This window comes from Larimichthys crocea, chromosome XX, assembly GCF_000972845.2.
Source record: "Larimichthys crocea isolate SSNF chromosome XX, L_crocea_2.0, whole genome shotgun sequence".
NCBI classification, from domain to species: Eukaryota; Metazoa; Chordata; class Actinopteri; family Sciaenidae; genus Larimichthys; species Larimichthys crocea.
The window spans coordinates 9379475-9400625 of record NC_040030.1 but is presented as its reverse complement, the minus strand read 5'-3'; the positions used below and the strand labels follow the sequence as shown (position 1 = coordinate 9400625).

At 39.7% G+C, this 21151-nt stretch overlaps 2 protein-coding genes across 2 annotated transcripts in view; both read right to left on the bottom strand.

Moving 5' to 3' along the window:
* Nucleotides 1–475: 475 nt before the first annotated feature.
* cpsf6 (cleavage and polyadenylation specific factor 6) lies at nucleotides 476–14395 on the bottom strand. Its single transcript, XM_019264842.2, is given in 12 exon segments — nucleotides 476–1146; nucleotides 6632–6830; nucleotides 7082–7235; nucleotides 7354–7469; nucleotides 7624–7799; nucleotides 7802–8124; nucleotides 9265–9372; nucleotides 10652–10825; nucleotides 11257–11402; nucleotides 11736–11839; nucleotides 12026–12235; nucleotides 14254–14395. Coding segments are annotated over 11 exon segments (1758 nt in total). The 5' UTR covers nucleotides 14314–14395; the 3' UTR covers nucleotides 476–1146; nucleotides 6632–6643.
* A 4929-nt stretch (nucleotides 14396–19324) lies between these two features.
* cacna2d4a (calcium channel, voltage-dependent, alpha 2/delta subunit 4a) overlaps nucleotides 19325–21151 on the bottom strand; it is an 86441-nt gene continuing 84614 nt past the window's right edge. Inside the window, exons 39-41 of the mRNA XM_027272152.1 lie at nucleotides 20761–20876; nucleotides 20028–20110; nucleotides 19325–19871 (exon numbers count right to left, since the gene is read on the bottom strand). Coding sequence (XP_027127953.1) covers nucleotides 19779–19871; nucleotides 20028–20110; nucleotides 20761–20876 — 292 coding nt within the window. The 3' untranslated portion in view covers nucleotides 19325–19778. The remainder of the gene's footprint in view (nucleotides 19872–20027; nucleotides 20111–20760; nucleotides 20877–21151) is intronic.

Here is a 21151-nt window from a genome sequence, read left to right as displayed (position 1 = left end):
AATTTTCAACAAAGGCTGCTTGAATGTACCGGATTACGAAATGTATTCAAATACTTGACATTAATGAAACAAAGACTTCAGAGACAATACGGCTGAGGATAATAGCTATTCAGTGTGATTACACACAAACAGAAACCACTTTATGAACAGTACTGTGTATTTTTTTGGTGTACAGTGTGTGTGGTCCAAAAAGCTGCATGCACATGTAGACCGACTAGCTCAAGGCCTATATATTCTCCCACCGACCATGCACAATAAAAGCACAATTCAAAAAAAGTACATTTGTTGAATATGCCTTACCTTGTAAAAGTTTTATCCATTTGAAGAAAAAAATAAAAGAAAATAACAAAAAAAAGGGACTTAAATACAGGATGCTATTTCCTAAAACATAAAGCTGCTTAAGAATACAGCTGAAAGTAAAAAAAAAAAACAAAAAAAAAAAATCTAAATGTAGACAAATTAATATGAAAAACAGTTTGAAGTCCAAAACATACATTTAATATAAATGAGCCAAACATGTAGAGGAATTCACTGAATGCATCGAGTACCTCAGTAAACATTTTTTATTACAACACCATCTAGTTTTTAATCAAAAGCAGAGAAACATTTACAAACATACTAACTATGAAAAGAATAAATGAGAATGAGAGGGAGGGGTAGGGAGAAAACATCAAATATGTACCCTATAAAAACTGATCTCTAAATCGAATGTACACAGTACAGCGAGCCAAGGAAAAATAAAAAAAAGTGGATGTAATGTTTGTGTCTAAGCAGGAATTGTGAGGGGCATTTTTATTATTTATTTGCAAAAAAAGCATCACAAGTAGTCATGTTCATGTCAAATAAAACATTGTAAAAATAAAAGAGCTGTTTGGAAAGTTTTTTCTTTCATCTTTAGTTACCACGAGTATAGATGTTTAGATAACATAGCCTTACACAGGTCAGGGTCTTCCATCCACTGCTCTTAGTCAGGCAGACAAGATGAACAGACAGAAAGAAGGATGGGTGGAGACGGAGAGGAGAGATGGAGGGGTGGAGGAGGAAGAGATGGTGGTTGTAATCCTTTCCGGTCATGCAGGGTGGGGAGGTGGTGGCGCACTGAAATTCATCCTCCTTTTCCTTCCATCCATCCTTGATCCTCGTTAGCTGAAAGGTGTCAAAACGAAGGGTGGAGTTTGGTTTCGAGGCAGCCCAACAGTGAACACTTTTCCCCTCCCTCACCATTCAACCTCTACACTACACATACATGGTGCACACCAGGGCTGGGTTCAATTCACCATCAGTTTGAGTCACAAGGTTGGAGTTCGTCCAACTATGGACCATTTTACTGAGGAACGGGGTGTGTAATCAAGAAAACTTTAAAATCTCTGAAAAAAACGGGGCATTTAATAGCAGAAATATTCATTTGTTTCTTTTAATGCTCAGCTGACTGTGTATTGCACCCAACCCTAGCACAGACACAGAAACATATCATGCAAACTTGAACAGGGAATATATCCAAATTTAAAATCTACCGGCACGTACACACACCAGAAAATTAAATGCTCAGTCGAGCCCATATCTAAATGCAATCTATCACTGTCGGATTTGAAACTGTTCATATGCACGTTACATGTAGCTCTTTAGATAGACAAGGATTGACATCCATATAGAAAGTGTGCATTTAAAGACTAGGGACAGTGAGGTTGCAAATTTTTGTTACAGATTGTCTACAGTGTACACTAAATTCACAAATTAAGGGATGGACATGAGGTAAACTGTTGAATCTAAACGGCAAAGCTATGCTGGACTGAACTGTGGACGTCTCAAATGAGCCTGAATTCATAGTGTGCCACTTATTTGTGTATATCTCTGTGGAATCAAAATGTTACATGCTGTACTGTGCTGTTAGGCAAAGACAACATAAACCTATCAATAATGTGAAGGGCTGTAAACTGACGACTTGAAGACTTGACTTCTCACCCTTTTATTTTAGATGTAAGTAAGCTTTAAAAGTATAAAACTATAATTGTTGAAGATATAGATATTGGTAGTTTAATTTAAATACCTCAACCGTAATTAAAAGAGTTAATTAATTAAAAGCCACTTCTTCTGATCTTTTCCCTTAAAGCTGACAGGTAGCATGAGTTATGGAGCTAAAAACACTGACACCTTAAAACCACTGTGACACATACCATAGAAACAGTGCAGGATTGGTTGTGACAACCAATTTCAGGAAATTAATCAATACAGGAGTGAAAAGGCACAGAAAGGACAAAAAAGTCGTAGATCAAAACACAAAACTACGAAGAGAAAGGCATGCATCTGCCTCGACCACAACAAGTGACAATTTGCCACAACCAGAAAAAAAAATGGCAATGTGATTTAGTATATCCCTTTATGGTCTATTAAATATATTGTCAGTGAATTAGCTGCAGTATTTTATACTTGAGAAATTGAGAAAGACAAAGTCCAGCATGCAGGGTACAAGAAACTGGGAATACAACCTCTTTCTCATAATTAGAAATGGCAGAGGCAATTAGCCAACAGTACCAATTAACAGAAAATCTATCCAATGAAATGACAATACTAACACAGAAAGTCATTTCAAATTTGCTAGGTGTGCCTATTAATTTAAAATTAAATAAAACATATGAAGTCTTGTTGACCCAAGGTTTAGCTTTACAGTGCGACTTAGAACTGGAATCTGCACCAAAAAGGCCTTATTTACAGCCAGGTCAAATGAGATCAGATGATTTTACATGGATCAAAAGGCTCAAATGCACGTTGAAAACTGCTCATACTATTGAATGGGTTTCGTTTTACATGGTGCATGGCTACAGATAAATACAGTTCATCCGACAATAACATTTTACACAACACAGTGGTCAAATGGTATTCCTTTGTCACACCATTATTTAAAAAGGGACTACAAAACCAGTACAAGTGGGAATGGGCATGGCTGAACTTTTGTCAACGGTCAAATTACATCAATATATCAGATGAACAAATATTTTGCCATATTATAAAATCTGAGTCAAACCAGGGTCAAGCAGTCCATCAAATACTTTTAACACCTTTATCTGCTGCAGAGCCCTCCAGGAAACAGCCCATGGTGTGATACTTACCATTTCAAATATTTTTTACAGATTACATTTAGACACCTGTGGGTATCGCCTTGTCATTGATCATCGTGTCTTCGGACAGGCTTGTAGAAAGGTACACTATTTCAATTACACAGCTGATTTGTTGACTACAGTAACGTGGGAACTCGATATTGCAATAGTCTTCAGCCAATTAACGTCAAAATTAGAATTTTATTTTATTTTACACCTTTCCTTCAGGGAGTCACACATAATATACAAGTTCCTTCAAGTATAACTGCCATCTTACTTAAATGGACGTGAATGCTTATTGCCGGCTCTGTTTGACCCTGGTTTAACACGAGAAAATAGTATGCTTGTTCAAAAAGGACATGAAGGCTGTGATCCCAAACACATATACACCTAAAGACAGACTGAAGAGATATCATAAAGAGTCAGTTCAGTCTGGTGCAATCAGTTTACATTACCTCATGGCAATATGAACAGATAAAACAGTGTTAGAGCATATCTGTGGATACAACAAACAGCCATACTACTATCAGGAATAAAAACAATGATTCCCTGATTACCATGCTCTAAGATATCAGACTGAATCCAAAGGTGGATGTTGATCTTTAGTCATTTCAATTATGCTCCAAGAAACATTTTGCTATATTTTGGCATCTACATATTACCAGAAGTTCTCAGTCCTTGTGTCCACTGGGGATCTCTCATCTAACAGAGGTAACAAAATGTGTGTAAGAGGAGATCGCGCTCATTGCTGTTGCAATACTACTTTTAAAATGCAGTGCTTGCTTAAAAAAAGAAAAGAAATAAAAGAAACAACTTTTTTAAAGTTTTACATATAGCTGTTAGCACTATGAAAACTTCTTTAACACAATCAGAAAATGTAATCTTTTCTAAAGAGGTTCCCAGTGGACACAAAGTCTTACTACTCAGTAAAAACTGTCGTGTAGGACAATTAAGTGGACGAGAGATTAGAAATATAACTAAAACCGTAGCACAACTCTACACTAATTATATCATAGGTAAATTACTGGGACAGATCCTAAGTTACATTTCTTTGGATTTTAGATTTTGCCTTCTTTCAGAATTCAGCAACTACACGAGCAAAACCACCCCAGGTAATATTTCTCAGTATGAGAGAAACAAAAACACTTTTGAAAAAAGTGCATGTACCAATAATTTGCCTCATGCAGAGAGTATATTTCCTGCTTTGAGTGCAACTAAATCAAGACTTGAGGTGTAAAATGTGAATGAAGTGTTAATTTATAACGCTCATTTAGAATTATGAGAAATATTATTTAGGGTGATGCGCAACTGTGCAGAGGTGATGAAGGCTCCATGCAACCTATTAGACTGCTCTAGATGGACTGATTTACACACAACACCACAGACATCTTAGTGTTTTGGGAGTAAAGGACATCAGAACGACACACAACATCGTTCAAACAACATATTTCAACTGCAGTTCCAAAACTTTACAAGTTAAAAGTTGTGTTGTCCAACACGCAAGTGACGCAATGGAAGAAAGCATCTTCCCACAAAAATTACAAAATTTGTGGAACCCTAACACCGAGAATCCATACAAAACACCAGAGAGTGTCAGAACAAGAGCCTAAAAATATTTAACTCATAATTTGAGACAACACACCATTGACATTGATATTATTATTCTATCCATGAGCCAGAAATACTTGCATGATCTCTTGCCAACTTCTTAGGATTTATCGTTTTAAAAATCAACACTACAGCCTAAACAGAAATCATTTCATGAACATACAAGAGTCACAAAAAACAAATATTAAAATTTAAATTACTATGTATTATTCAATGTCAAATAATTTGCTACGCTGACATTAAAATTGTTCAGGTTTTCAGGAAACATTGATTTTCTAATCATAGCTTTTGATTCCCCCAATTTATATTTCCATATTTCATGTAATCGACTGTTGCCAACAATATATCTGTAAGATCAATACAAGCACAATATCAAATTTTGTTTTTCCTTTGACCCTTGCCTCAAAAAAATATGACATTATCTGTACTAAGGGCATCAACATTTGGACAACACACTAACATCTACGTTGTGAGAACACGATATCAAAGGTATGAATATTTTTTCACTTCACCTCAATGTCTTAAATTGAGGTTCAATGTTTTAAAAGTGAGCAACACTCGGCTGCAAAACATTCAGTTTGATAAACGTAAAGTGCTGGGCAATATTACTGACATGCAAATATGGCACAATCACATTGTCAAAGATTTGATGTGTCCAAAAATCACCAGATAAGACACTTTAACTTTCTGTAATTTTAACATGACAGTGATATATATTCAAGTGATAATGGAAATATGTATACAACATTACTGTGAGTGGGACATTTACAAAGTATAGATTGGTCTACTATCGACAAGTTGAACAGTGTCATATTTTTTTTCCTTTCTAAAAACACAATCCAATCTGAAGAGACAGACCACACAAAATGCTACATCTGTACTAAGAACTGGGGAATATTTTGACATCTGAAACCAATAAAGCCAATCAGTCAATGAACTATTATTACAAGCACACTGACAAACCAACTCAGCAGTCAAAATTTCATATGACGAAGTGGCAATTACGTATTGAACCTTGATTTTCAAGCCTTTTTTGGTCCACTGGCCATAGTTGCTGGTAAAACAAAATATTTGTCAAAGGTGAGTCTACAAACATCTACAAGGAGCACAATGGTGCTGTTGCCATATCGTTCATGTTTCCTGCTGTCTCTAAAAGAATTCATTGTTTTATTTTGAAATTTGTTTGGCAGAATACAAAAAGTGGCTGACAAATTTTGCAGATTACCAACCATTAAGGCATGTAGACCAAAAAGTTAACAATACATCCACATCATAGGTCAATTTCCAATAACTATCAGTGTATTTTCTGATTTGGGGAGAACCACAGCATAGATTCAACTCATCAGCATCATGAATACATTAAGTGTGTATTACACACATTGTCTAAAAGACCAAATACACAATAAGACAACTGATCAACAGACAATTTTTTTTTTTTTTTTTTTTTTTAAAAGCAAAGCAAACTTACCTTACACCTACCTGAAACCAAGACTGAGTTTAAAAAGTCTTTTCTTGCTCAACTCATCGCTTCTCGTCTCCTTTCTATATTCCTTTAGATATTCATAGGAGGGACATTTAAATCAACACTTGCGTTTTAAGTTTTAACAATATTAAAAAGGCCTTGTTGGCCTTTGAAGGACTGCACTCATGTTGTACAAAAACAACAGTTCCTTGTTGTGTTCTGGGTGATAATACATCACACCCACTATACCCAATGTGTTTATGAGTCTTTAACACAAAGAGAAGAGTTGAGCAATCAAAGCAGACTTTTTAAAACTCAATTGGTGTTTTTCTTCTTCTGCCATGTAGTTCAGGTTAGTGGAGCCTGAACTAGACTGGCTTAGTCCAGGTCTTAGACAAACAGTGATGAAGAAGACAGAAGAGAGCATATGACAAAAACATATGAAAGTAACATCTCTTGTACCCACCTCCCTTGCTGTCTAGCGATGTCGGTACTCCCTCTCCCTCTCTCTTTCGCGGTCTCGGTCGCGGTCCCTCTCGCGATGGCGGTCCCGCTCCCTGCTGCGTTCTCTGTAATAGTCCTCATGCCGGTCACGACTGCGGGACTTGTGACGTCGGCTCTTTTCTCTAGAGCGGCTGTGGTCTCGTTCCCTGGAACGCTCTCGCCTGGCAGAGACAATTGGACTGTGTACCAGGGTTTCAAAGACTTAAAAACCAAATCTTCTAAGACCAATTCCAATTTGGAAGAAATTATTTAAATACAGTCAGCACGCATAACCAAAAATCAAATGGAAGGCAAAATCTGGCTGGTTTATATTATTTCTTACCTTCATGCTAAATTCCTAATATTTCTGACAAGTTATTTTATGCCTTCTTTGTACAACTTAAATATTAAAATATTGAAATTAAAGTCTTACCTGGAGGCAGAACCATAGCTTTTTGACTCAATGCCGTGGAGACAGTCCTGCAAGGAACTGATGAGGACTTTACAGCGGTCGTCTGCTGAAACTTTGGACTGCTTAATCAGACTGATGGCTGTCACCAAAGTCTCTATAGCGCTGCCATAGTCAGCTAAAGAGAACACAAGGTTGCATTAAACTTTAATTGGCTCCCAGTTTGTCTTGTTGGCAGAAAACCTGAGCACACCCACAACGAGTACTTGTATAGTATGTATTACTGTGTGTGTTACCTGCACTGGCATCAGACACTGCTCTTGATATGGCGCTGGAGGAGATAGCTCTGTTCCTGTTCATGATCTCCTCAAACTCTGCCTCGCTCAGGGGCGTCCGGGATGCCTCCATCTCCCTGCAAATGCACAAAAGGGTCATGGCACATGTAAGTTTGAGAGTTAAAATAGACAAAAATAATGCAAATTAGCTTCAACATAACGACTAAATATTACAAGAGAACATTATAAGAATTGCTGATCATTTGTTCCAGCTCCACCACCCATTCTTACCGGCCTCCAGGACCGTAGTCCCCTCTCTCATATGGAGGCGGGCGTCCATATGGGTCATTTGGTCCAGGGGGCCCTCGGCTGTCATTGGGGGGCATGTTGTTATTTCCAGGTGGGGGGAAGAACGCAGGGTTGACATGGGGTGCCGGGGGTGGTCCACCCGGTGGTGGACCTGGCATGTATGTGGAGGTGGAGCCAAAGCCATGGGGGGCCCAATTGGGCCTGGGGGGCGAGGAGGGAATGGTCCTGGGGGTGGAGGGCCCTGTTGAGGAGGTGGGGGACCAGGGGGAGGGCCGTAACCTGGAGGAGGAGGACCTGGGGGGAGGGGTCCCATTGGAGGCTGACCGAACTGACCAGGGAAGAGAACAGGGGGAGGAGGCCTGTCGCCACGATTTGGAGGACCAGCGAGAGGAGGGGGGAGACCCTGGCCAGGAGGTGGAGGTCCTGGAGGGCCAGGGGGACCAGGTGGACCGGGAGGGGGACGTGGGGGACCCTGCATCCCACCTAAAAAGTAAACACAAGGGACAAAACAGAAGCGTAAGAGACAAAGTTAAATCCAGTGAACTCTTCATCTACATCTTCATGTCTAGGTTACAGCAGGTAGAGCTCTTCCCAACGTTTTGAGTATGACGGTGAAATCACAAAGACTGGTTTAAAACATAAAACACATACTGGCTTGGCCATTTTTAAACAGCCAAGCTCTGATTTTAATATCCAGCAGGAGCCTGTGTTTTCCATGTTTTCCTTCAAATATAGATGCCCTGTAGGTACTTGAGAAAGTTCAAAGCAGGGACAATGACACAGACAGATAAGGAAGAGCAAGCCATGGCTACAGGGAACAACAAATGTCATAGACCACAAAATAATGCTGCAAAAGAAATCAGAAGGCAACAGAACAGATGATGAGACAAATGTTTCAACCAGAAGCCCTGCATTTAATTTCCTCAACACTCAATTGAAACGTTGCACTGCCAGAGTGAGCCCCAAGAGGTCAGCATGGCAAGACAGTGTATATACTGCAATTAGCGGATAGATTATTGAAAGCAAGGGCCACTTAAGAGATCTTATTTGAGGCATGTGAGTACTACATGGCTTTGTCAGTTGACACATTTTTGTTTTGTTTCAAGACTCCCACGCATCTGCGTGAAAGAATTTTATAGAAACTAAAAGGGATTAAAATGCTGTGTGTAACAGGGTAACGTCGTTAAAGACGATCGTTTCTCAATTCACTACAGGGGGTACTAAAGTACTCTATGTATTGTCCCCTAGGTTCAATATAAGTGTTATAAGTGTTATATATTGGAAAGTTTCGTTTGCTTTAGGCAGTGTGAATGTGGATGAGTTGTCAGGATGGTTTAAAACCATTTTGTGTAACAGTGAATCTAAACTGACCTCAAAAGAACAAACATCTTGTTCGAGTGCCTCTAAAATGTTTTGGTGTGAACACATCAAAATACTTACTCTGGCCTCATTTAGGGCCAACAGTATTTGATGGAAACTGTCTATTAAAAAGGGATTTAGAGAGTTCGGTGAGAAACTCAGCTCAGGACAGTTTCAATGGCACATCTCCTACCAATAAACAGCTGAGGGTTAGGATAAAAAAGGTGATCGATCAAATCAATCAGATCAATCGAGGTGTTTCACCTCTGCCACGCCAGCTCCCGTTCCTGCCCCCCGGCGGGAAGGGATTGAAACTCATATCCATCAGAGGGCCATCTTGGTGCCTAATCAGATCTGGTCTCATCCCCGAGCCTAATGGGGAAGAAAGCAAACCAATCACAACTCTTCCCTTATAAATGTCCCTCTACTAACTGAAGGCCTGTCACAGCCCAGCAGCACGGGGCACCAGCCACTAAGCGAAAGAAGAGATGTGAAAAGGGTGGGATGAAGGGGAAAAGACGCAAAAATGGGAGGAAAAAAAAAGAGAAAAAGCTGGCAACTCCCATTCTCTCCCACTACAAGTGTAAGGAGGCGAATACAAGATTTTTTGCGAGGAGTTTCAGGTTGGTCTTGCCAAATAAAAGCTTTGAGCAAAATGCTTGTCAAGGAATGGTGTCGGAAATTTCAGTGAGCAGAAAAATGCAGCCAGGGAAGGATTATTTGTTCAACTGGAGGTGAAGGAGGAGGGGGGCAAAGAAAGAACAAACCAGATGGGGAGGGAAACATGCAAAGACATATCCCCTGCCAGGAGAGATTGACTGGGTGAAAGCTCCCTCACAAGAAACACACTACAACTGACTAGCCTTGGTTCCATGCGGGGTGTGAGTAGTAGCATAGCCTGGACGGTGCTAACAAAGCAGCACTGCCAGACAGAAAGCAGAAGTATAATTAATCTCACTACGTTTTTTTTAGGCATTTGTCACACTATGATGATTACTTCGATCTATTGCTCTGTTAGATTATATTAAAGAAAAAATATCACCACATGAATGACAAGAGCCTGAAAACATGAAACTCAAAATATAATTGTATCTTTAACGAGTCTAAATCAGGAATCCAGATACATACACCTCCACAGGAGATAGAGCATGACCGCCGCCAGCACTGATTCCCATTAAACTTATTCATACACGTCACACATACTGCAGTGATACAACAGCGTGATTGATGACGTGTACATGTATCTTCAATGAATTCCCTTCTACTGCTGAGACTGGAAAATAATTTTATCAGTTTCAGTGACCAAAATAGACACTCTCACTCTTGCAGCAGTGACTGTTACTGCCATAAACTCACCTTGTTTGGCACAAGATTAATGTCACATTCAACAAGGTCCGATAACTCCTATGACTCAATGATTGCTGAAATGTCTAAATTAGGAGCTGGTGATTAATGGCAAATGTCAGTGGTTGAATTAACCTGCCAATGTTCTAATAACAAGAGGCTAAATCTGCTTGATATTCATTAAATGTGCATAGTTTTGAATTAGACCAGCTATCGCATAAACTCTTGTTACTTTAATTTACAAACTAACTATTCTATTCCTGAGTGTCCCCATCACACTGGCACAAATACTTGTTACCAGACTAACCAGGGAAGTGTGGTGGTGGCCCTCCAGGCCCAACGGGGCCAGGGAAGCGGTCTCCTCCGGGGCCAGGTGGTCCAGGGAACCTGCCTCTGCCTCGACCCATGGGGAAACCTCCACGAGGACCAGCACCAGGGGGACCGGCTTTACCTTCCCCAGACATCTGGCCTGACTGGGTACCTGTGATACGACGAGACGCAATACGTGTGATAATGTGTGTATCCTTGTACCAAATGTGTGCATGTGAGTGTACATGAAGTCCATTTATATATCTGTATTTATATATCTATATATTTACCTTCCCCAGACATCTGGCCTGACTGGGAACCTGTGATACGACGAGACGCAATATGTGTGATAATGTGTGTATACTTGTAAATGTGTGCATGTGAGTGTACATGAAGTCCATTTATATATCTGAATTTATACATCTATATATTTTCAGGGCCTCTTTAAACCCGCATAGTGACAAGCGTGCGAGTTGCTTGCAAGGATGAGTAAACTCTGACAAGTGTGCATCGTACCTTGACTGTTTCCTTCTCTGTAAGTCGCTTTGGATAAAAGCGTCTGCTAAATGACCAAATGTAAGTGTGTGCACGTGCCATACTTACTTTTGCGTGACTGCATCTCAAACTGACTCAGGGACTGTTTGTTGCACGGTGTGACGATGGGATTCTGACCATGAAGCTCCCTCTTTGACAACAGCTCCATTAACTTCCTGGATGATGCCTCTGAGCCCACGCACACCAGCGCAAACCTGTCACATGAATGCAGAGGGTGTACATAATCAGATTTGTGCAAATTAATGATTCAATGCAAGAATATGGTGGCGGTGCCTCCTTTTTGTGACCAGTGTCGTTCCCTGCTGATCTGGTGGATCAAGGATTTAACACTTAAAATGGAAAAAAAAAGAAAACACTACGCTCATATGCATTTCCACCAGTATAAATAACTTGAAAGCATTATTACCAGATATGCATAAACTGCCTCATCCAACATGGGATTGCATTCACTATCACAAGAAGTAATTATAAGCCGTAGCAGCCTGTGATTTAGTCCAACTGCGTCACACAGAGAATTAAGATCTCACCCTTTCGACTGGCCGTTGGCTCTGTTTTCAAAGAACTTGATCTCCAGCACATCTGTGATGCCTATCGACCGGATGGCTTCTGTCAGGTCCTCATCTGTCGTCCACTGCATGAAAGACGACAGCATTGTCATACATTTGCATTGGAATATTCCCTTTGATAGTTGTGTAATGTTTCACAAGTTGCAGATGAATGTGTCTCCATTAGACACGAGAATGCCGCGTTTACATAATGCCTGTACTAGAACATTTTTTCCTCCACATTAGATTGCAGTCAGAACTCTGATACCCACCCATGTGAGGTTTCCTATGTACAAGGCGATCCTTTTGCCTGTGTAAGTGTACACCACGTTGGGCGGGGCGCTCTTCCCTCCCTCTGTGCCACCTGGTGCAGGCAGTGCGTCCAGGTAATCACGGTCTTCTGGAGCGTCACCATTGTTGGCCGATGGGGATATTACATCGTCATACAGGTCAATCTGCTCGTGAACTGGGTAGTCGGCTTCCTGTTAAGTACAACAGCGTCAGTTCAGTTAAACTTGTCTAATACCCATCTCATCCATTAGTGTGACATTCAAAACATTCACTGTCAGAATATATACAGTTGTCCCTCACTATAACGCGGTTCACCTTTGGTGGTCTCGCAGATTTTTTGTCTAATTTTGCATGCTGTTTTTACAGCGTACTGTACAGTATGAACGCACATTGTGTTCTGCATCCTGATTAGCTAAGAGAGTACTGTACAAAATGCGTTGTATGTTCTGCACTCGGAAAAAAACACCTGCACCAAGGCCTTCAGAAGAAAAAGCCGTTACAGCGGAGCGGCACCAGGACAAAGAGGCACCGTCAGAAGAACTGTGAAATACGGTTTCATTTACTAATACAGTATTGTACTTATTTTTTGTTAAATCTGCGAAGGTTTGAACTTTGAGAGTGTTTAAATAAGAGAGAAATGTGAGAAAATGTTAATGCCTGTCTGAGAAAAGTGTATAAAAGTGTGTGGTTAGGGGTTTTACGGCCTTAAAACACGTATAATAATAGTAAAAAAATAAAGCTGATTACTTCGCGGATTTCGTCTATTGCGGGTTATTTTTAGAACGTATCCCCCGCGATAAACGAGGGACCACTGTACAGCCAGAATACATTGGATCAGCATTACCATCAAGTGTCCTGTGATCACAGCTGTTATGGTTTACTGTGATATAAATACAATTTAACTGAATAACTGAGGCGGTAGGAAATCCTGATGATTGATCTAATACGCAATAAATGTCCACAACTTGAGGAAAAGTGATTATTTTCATTTATCGACAATCATCAACTAGATCTCTTGCCTCACTCACTTCAATAAGGTCAGCAGCGTGCAAACTCTTGATGCTGACTGTGCACAGATCAGACATAAAGGCGAGCATTGTTTCGCACTTACATACATCAAGTACTCAAGTCGCACTCGTTTAAGATTGTATTCTTACATTACCTTAAATGCATTAGAGCCGGTGAGACTCTTATGTGCCGCCCAGCTGTTTAACAGGCTTGTTTAAAAATACTTTTAATCTGATTATCTTAAAAAAACACAAAGATTTCTTCCTGAGTGAACACACCTCAGCACTGTGTGCATTTAACCAGACACAATGCAGACAATTGATTGACTTGACATGCAACAGAGCAAGATACTGAGGACTACCACTGACTGAATGCACATAACCCAACTTAAAATAATCTAAGTGATGCTTTTGTTACACTTCTTTACTTTAGACATTACAACATGAGTCCACAGTTTATCTTGTTGACCCTCTGGTTGAATTATTCACGCAGAAGAAGCTCGTGCTGTGCAAGCACGAGAGGCTGAAAGCATCTCACACCATGGGAGCTCGAGCTGTTTAACCTTTCTTAATTATCTACAAATAATAAATATTTGCTTTTCTGTGTTGAGTTTTAAAGAGGAAAAAAAAGGGGCGTGTGCGTCAAGAGAAAACATTACATCTAAACATTACACGAAGCTAACAGCCAACGACAAAACAATAAACACATTTTAAAAACGAGTTCATACACATGACGTCTCATAGCTACGGCGTTTAAACGCAAGGTTCGCTTACATTAACAGAGAGCACATGATTTAGAAATTCAAACTAATATAATTATTTTAAGAGGAGCTAAAGCGAGCTAGCTCACGCAGTCTTGTTTGGCTCGCTAGCCCGCCACAGGAGGAGGCTCCTGTCGAGGCCTAAAATGAAACGCTACTATCGTTTCCACCAAAGAAATAAACTCATTTTGCACGTTGCACGTCGACTATTACACGCAGCATGCGTTATATTAAATGTAGACCACACCGCAGATGCGACATTTCGAGGCGGTAATTGTTGCTGAGGCTTGCAGCATGGTGAAAGGAGGAGGGAGGGCCCGGGAAGCTCGTCTGACCAGCCCCAATGCGCCACTCTCCGACCACAATAACAACCAGCTGTGTACCAAATATACAGAAAGCAGGCGCGTTTTGGTCGAAGTGTGCTGAAAGCGGGGTTAATACCTGGCTAAATTCCTCCTCTACGTCGGCGTAGATGTCGATGTGATCCACACCGTCCGCCATTTTCCTCTGACCCGTCTCTCTCCGCCCGGCGGTGCAGAGCAAAAAAAAAAGTGAGCCACAAACAATGAGAGCAGGGAGGGAAAGCGAGCGCCCCCACCGGCCTGCGTCACTAATTACAACACCTGCTGCAGACAGCCAGGGCCGCCGCCAGGAAAATTTGGGCCCCCATGACAAAAACATCAAATTGGCCCCCCCCTATATGCAAGGCAAGGCAAGTTTATTTGTATAGCACAATTCGTACACAAGGCAATTCATAGTGCTTTACAGAGGCAAGGAAAAACATTTGACATTAAGACAAGCAATAGCAATAGAAATAAAAAAATAAAAAGAGAAAAACATTTAATTAAAAACATCAGAATGTCATTTAAAATCATTAAAATAGCAATTTTGAAAACAACTTAAAACATTAAACGAATCACTGGATTATGATTAAAAATTCTTTAAAAGTTCTTTAAAAGAGCTCAGCCATAAGCACGTGAAAATAGAAACGTTTTTAACCTGGATTTAAAAGTGCTAAGAGTTGGGGCTGATTTCAGTCCTGCTGGTAGTTTGTTCCAGTTGTGAGCAGCATAACTGCTAAATGCTGCTTTACCGTGTCTGGTTTGAACTCTGTGCTCCACTATCTGACCTGAGTCAGTAGATCTCAGAGCCCTACTGGGTCTATATTCAACTAACTATGGAGCTGTTGTTACCACATCTCTAGGGCCTAACTATCCCATCAAAAGATTTACATAACTCTAATTAAAGGCTTGCAACTGTTTTGCGTCTTGTAGTTCAATACTAGTACTAGCACAATATTTACAGCTGGTGATTTGTACATGCATGCAAGTCTGTTTCTGTGGAACAAAACTCTCCCCCCTTTCTCTCTCTCTCTCTCTCTCCCTCTCTCTCTCTCTTACCATCTGTAAACATTCATGTCTCATTAATGCATGTTACTAACTAAACTTCCCCATCGTCCAGCAGGTTCTCGTGGATCATGGCTGCTGCTGTGATCCTGCACGACGTCCACTACACATATTATTACTGTCATTATTGCTACCATATCAGCTACTGTAATCATTTTATCATTCATTGTGATTCATTGTCATTTTATCAGTCATTGCAATATGTTTGTGTTGATTTGTTCTGTACACATTTGTTCTGTGTCTGTCCTGGGAGAGGGATCCCTTCTCTGTGGCTCTTCCTGAGGTTTCTTCCACATCTTTTCCCTGTTAAAGGTTTTTTGTGGGCAAGTTTTTCCTCACTCGAACCGAGGGTCTAAGGGCAGAGGGTGTCACTCCCTGTACAGATTGTAAAGCCCTCAGAGGCAAATGTACTTTGTGACTTTGGGCTATACAAATAAAATTTGATTTGATTTGATTTGAAGTCTGCATACAGTATGTAGTGCAGCTCACTATTTGATGCAAGATTAAAAGCCCCCATAAAAATGTGCTAAAGGCCATTTTTCTTTACAGTATCAATGTATTTTTATTGTACAATTTCATAATGGAAAATTCTCTTAACATTAATGAACGATAAAAAAAAAAAAGTGAACAAACTTAAAAGATATATAAAACTTTCAATCATAATAAATTAACATCATCCTCTCAAAACAATGAACATTTTTAACTTAGCTGCACATGTCAACAATATTTTTTGGGGCCCCTGTCAGTTGTGGGCCCTTGGAATTGTCCTAACTTTTCCCCCCTATACGGCGCCACTGCAGACAGCAACCAGCCAACATAACCAAGCACTAATGTGAGAAACATATACTTAATCTTATACTTAAACTAATATTAATACAAAATGTCATATATAACAGTAAAATATTTGACATGGACCATTGCAACGCATCTTTACTTATGAAATGTTAAGTAAAATTTGAGCAGAATACCTACACTCTTTTACTGTAGTGGAACATGTTCAGTGTGGTATTTTACTGTGGCTAATTTACTGTAAGTGAAAGATCTGAATACTTCTTCCACCACTGTTATCGTAGAAATATAACTTAATGTTATATAACTATATATATAACTTAGTTAGTGAGTAAAATAATATATACATATATATACACACTCTGCATCATATACTTCTGAATGTTGCAGTGAGGCACTTGTGTCAGTCTTTCCAGAATGCCACTTGTGTCACCTGTTACCAATGAATCTGTTTACCTGATCAACTTTCTCAGTCTTTTGTTGCCGTTGTCACCACTTTTTTGGAACATGTTGCAGGCATCAAATTCAGAATGAGTGTATATTTACAAAAAAACAATACAGTATATGAGTTTAAACCATAAACATCTTGTGTTTGTACTGTATAAAATTAGATATATCTCAAACAGGATTTGCAGATCAGTTTGTTTGCATTTACACAGCATCCCAACTTTTTTCTAATACAGTTGAAACAGTTAAACCGTGATTTTGTAGGAAGATTTCTTTCGTCACTCCTAAATGTAGCTGAAAAAGGTATAGGCCATCTGGCAGAAATGAGGACCTCCGAAGAGAATGACCTCAGTTCAGAACCCAGGTCAATTCTACCCAGCACACAAGTTAGCAACATTAGTTGCTTTTATCACTCGCAGAAAAACATACCAACAATTACCTATTGGCAAAATATAAAAAAATCTTGTTTACATTTGTAATTGTATGTCTTCTGCTCCCCCCAGGTGTCCTGGCAGCTTCTAGTCCAGTGTTGGCATCTGCTTTGTCTTCTGTTTGTTCCCTGGAGGAACTGCAGGCTCCATGTCGGTCTGACTCTGCTCTGGTGCTTCTTTTGAACCACATTTACACAGAATACACTCATAGCCACCAACAGGATTATAATCTGCTCACTGCTGGCTGCCACTTGTAGATGGATGAACAGCGGGAGGCTCCGAGGTCTGATGCAAATGCCCCCCCTTGGAGCTGTGAATCAGCCATACAAAGTGAATCAGCCATACAAAGACATTAACAATACTTAAAGCAATACTGTGAACGCTATTAGGGAGTATCTGTCACCATCAGACACTTGCAGTGTAAATTTACTGGAGAGAGGGGATCAATATTGTTATGACATTGATACATGTAGAAGTAATAGTCCTGATAAAATGTGAGTAGAAAAGATGAAAGCCCTTTAAGCAAGTACCAGTTGTAGTGTGTCCAAAAGCACTGGAAGTTGTGCAAAGTACCAAAGGATTTGGTTCAAAATCTCCATTGCACCACACAGGTGCATGGGGTGGACGAAAAGGTGCAAAAGAATCAGTTTCATTCAGCTGGCACTGTAAAACAAAGAGTTAACAGATGAGTACAAAGGAGGAGCTAGTGAGGACAGTTGAGAGCAGGAGATGCAGTAAATGTGTTATACAGTGAAAAGCAAGCAAGGACAATGATACAGAAAAGATGAAGTTAAGATCCATCACGCTCCCATTCTTCATTTCTTGAACTCCCATGTTAAAAGGTCCAGTGTGTAGAATTTATTGGCATCCAGTGGTGTAGTCACTGCATTGCAATCTCCTAACACCACCCTCGCCCTTACTAGTGTAAAAGAAGAAACCACGCTTGAAAGGCTGAGTCTAAAAAACACACCACATGCAAATGCATGAATTGCAACATTGTTGCAAAGTACGACAAGACCACTTGATGATTCACACCCTGGAGCTTTGTATTCCCAATGAAAGTGTCTGCTTAAACTTAAAACACTTACAACAGTCAAAATATCAGTGATAAAATTATGATTAAAAATCATCATTCTACTGGTTTTGGGAGTATTGTCAAATATTTTGGTGCTGTTTGATCAAAGACTGAGCAAAATAGAAAATGTTGTGCACACACTTCAAATAACAGTGATACACTGAATATCACTGTTTGACATGTCTAATCACATCTAAAATATATGTATATGTGATATTTAGTGTCCAAAGAATGTCTCTGTCAGTTTATTATTCAGTTCAATACTTGTGGAGATAGATGTTAAATGATTTAACATATTTAAAAAAAAATACTGAGTGACTTCTGAAATGACCACAGACTGCAGCAAGGCAAACCTTTGTCACAATTCAGTGAATAATGAATAGATATGGTGAATAAAAAATTCACTCCGTAGGATGTGCAGCAGATTTATTTTGATTTTCTGAAGTTTGAAATGTGTGGAAAGGGATTTGTTTCAATAAGTCACACCCTCTTTAATCAATCAAAATGTTATGCAGCAACTGAGTCATGACCTTAGATCATGCAAACTGAATTTTCATACACATCCATGCAGCTGATTATGACTTTGCATTTGTGGTGCCCCCTAGTAGCACCCGAACACGAGTTTGGTTTCTACTACTTGAGCCAGTTTTGATTTATGAGTGTTTATGTAAACTGAACTTAAAGATGCAGGTTTGAGAACCTATAATTTTTTAAAACCTTGTGGAACATCAAAAATTCACAAAAGTAACTTTTTTGGTCCTGATATATGATGTAACCAACTTGATGCTGACTGTTCAAATGTTGAAGCAGGAGTAGCAACAAACAGATTTGGACAAAATTCAAAATTTATCCAGGTGAAAACGTTTGTACAGATACATTTGTCTGGACCAACAGTATCCAGGAAAAAAGGTGTGAGGTGAAAAAAGAATTTGGTGTCTGAGAACGATGGTCTTATTGTTGTTGTTATAGCACCACCATCTGGGCAACTGGAACAATTTCCAACCTATCCGCTGAGTTTAGGAACTGTAGCTGTTACAGATTCTGATTTCCATTCCATTTTTAAAATCATTTTTATTACATTTTTATATTCATATGAATTTTATTGAACTCCATTGCAGTTACTTTCTTGGCACTGAGCCACCACCCTTTGAGATTTGCAAAAGATTCAGAGAAACTAACACTGCAAACAACCTTAATTGTAAAATATGATTTCTAGCAGCAACACTGATGTTACACGTTTACTATACTGTACAGTATATTGCTGTAGCCCTTCTCTCCACTCTCTCATTGAATCTTTAAAGTTTGTAGATGATGCATTCAGGATGATGAAGTTCAACGTGTGCATGCTTGCAGCTGCATATATAATATGCATGTTCCTCAATATTCAGTTCAATGATCAGGAAAATTAGACATTTTTCCTCCTGGATTTTCTTGTTGCATCATGTCACTCATAATACTCTCTTTATCGGCGCACGTCATAGCCACCACCTGAATCTCTTTTGTCCCTTTTCATTTTGAGATGCAAGGCGGTGTATGAGAAAGTAACTAATGGAAAAGTATCCATGGCAACAACAGCCCATTAACTTGCTTCCTTTGCAGTTTTCAGGTCAGATGTATATAATCAATAAATGCTCAAAAACCACATCAAAGGTCCGTCATTAGAGACTAAGTTTGTGGTTGTCATGAGCAAAATGTACATAATTAGGTACGTTTCGAAAAAAAAAATCCACTTGAGGTGTCCAGTGTCCAAACACGTATTGATTCATTACAATCTCCTCCTTTATATGAGAATAGGTGAAACATCAAAGTTGTCTGTCATCAGGAAACAAGTGCCGAGAAGGAGAGACAGGTGATGAAGAGCGAGGCAGAGAGAGATATAACAGAAGCTCCTCCACAGTCATTGGCGTTCTCCTACAGGGACAAAACAGAAAGAGATTTCACCTTGTGTTTCTACCACAACTGATGATTGATAAAAAAAAGGTACGCTTCAGTTGGAAAATACTATTTGCCGCAGGGCATAGGTTTTATAATGCAGGTTATTCATGGGCGAACCAATGAGAAACTGACCTGGGGGTGGTAGGCATGGCAGGACTCTGGGCGCCGGCGAATCTTCTGGGACCTCATCCTGTCACACTTCACTGAGGCATTATGTACAACGGGGTCAAGGAGCAGCAACAGGAACAGGAGAAGCTTCTCTTGAAGTCTCATTTAAATTTTAATATACAAAAGCTTTGAACTGCAAAATGACATTTTTCACAAATGCACCATAGCAAACACACACTGGGCCTCAGAGTTTGAGTGAGTGGGGCGAGCATGGCGCTTAATCAAAACACAATTATAGTGTTCGCAGGTGGGAAGCTGGTAAGACAGCTTATCTTTGCTGCAACATTAGCAACTCTGGCTTGTTGATCTTACACTCTGGGGAGCAAGAGAGGCAGTTTGCATACATAGAAAGTCAAAAAAGGCAGTAAACTGATTCAGCAAACTGAAGTACATTTTGGTCACTGCGGGTTGATAATCATATTGTTTTTTAAAAGGAAATGTGAGGTGCAGCTCGGTGCTATCTTTTTCTCTACTAACATGCCAAAGAGTTATGCACTACCAAATCTAAAAGAGCGTGGTCCTGCTCAGCAGCTCCCAGTGAATCAGCAGTCTGAGTGAATATTAAAGGAGCGTGGTGCTGCGATTAATTAAAAACAAGTACACCCTTACAATATATAATTTAGTATGTGTGCTAAGGTGAGATAATTTCTTGAGATGAATCAGCAAACCCCATGAATACCAAAACATCAAAGGATATATTTGACTTCCTTGGGCTGCATGGTGATGGGTGGGTATTGTCTGGAGCAGTCACAGTCTGCTTGCACCACCAGCATCAACAGGTTGCTCTCTGGTATCTGTTGCACCACAAACATCCTGACACAAACAAACACATGCACATGAAAAAATGAAAACCTCTCAATTAACATTTTGTCCAGTAGAGGACACCAAGCCAAGACAGCAAGACAGATTCAGGGTCCACGATGACTGTTGCATTGATAACAAATAAAAACAGTAAATATTGTTACTTACAAATAAAGAGAGATAAATGACAGCATCACATCAATATCAACTGAAAGCTGGCCTGAATAGGTAGGTCTTTATTTGACTTTTAAATATGGCAGGAGAGCTTGCATATCTAATATAACAAG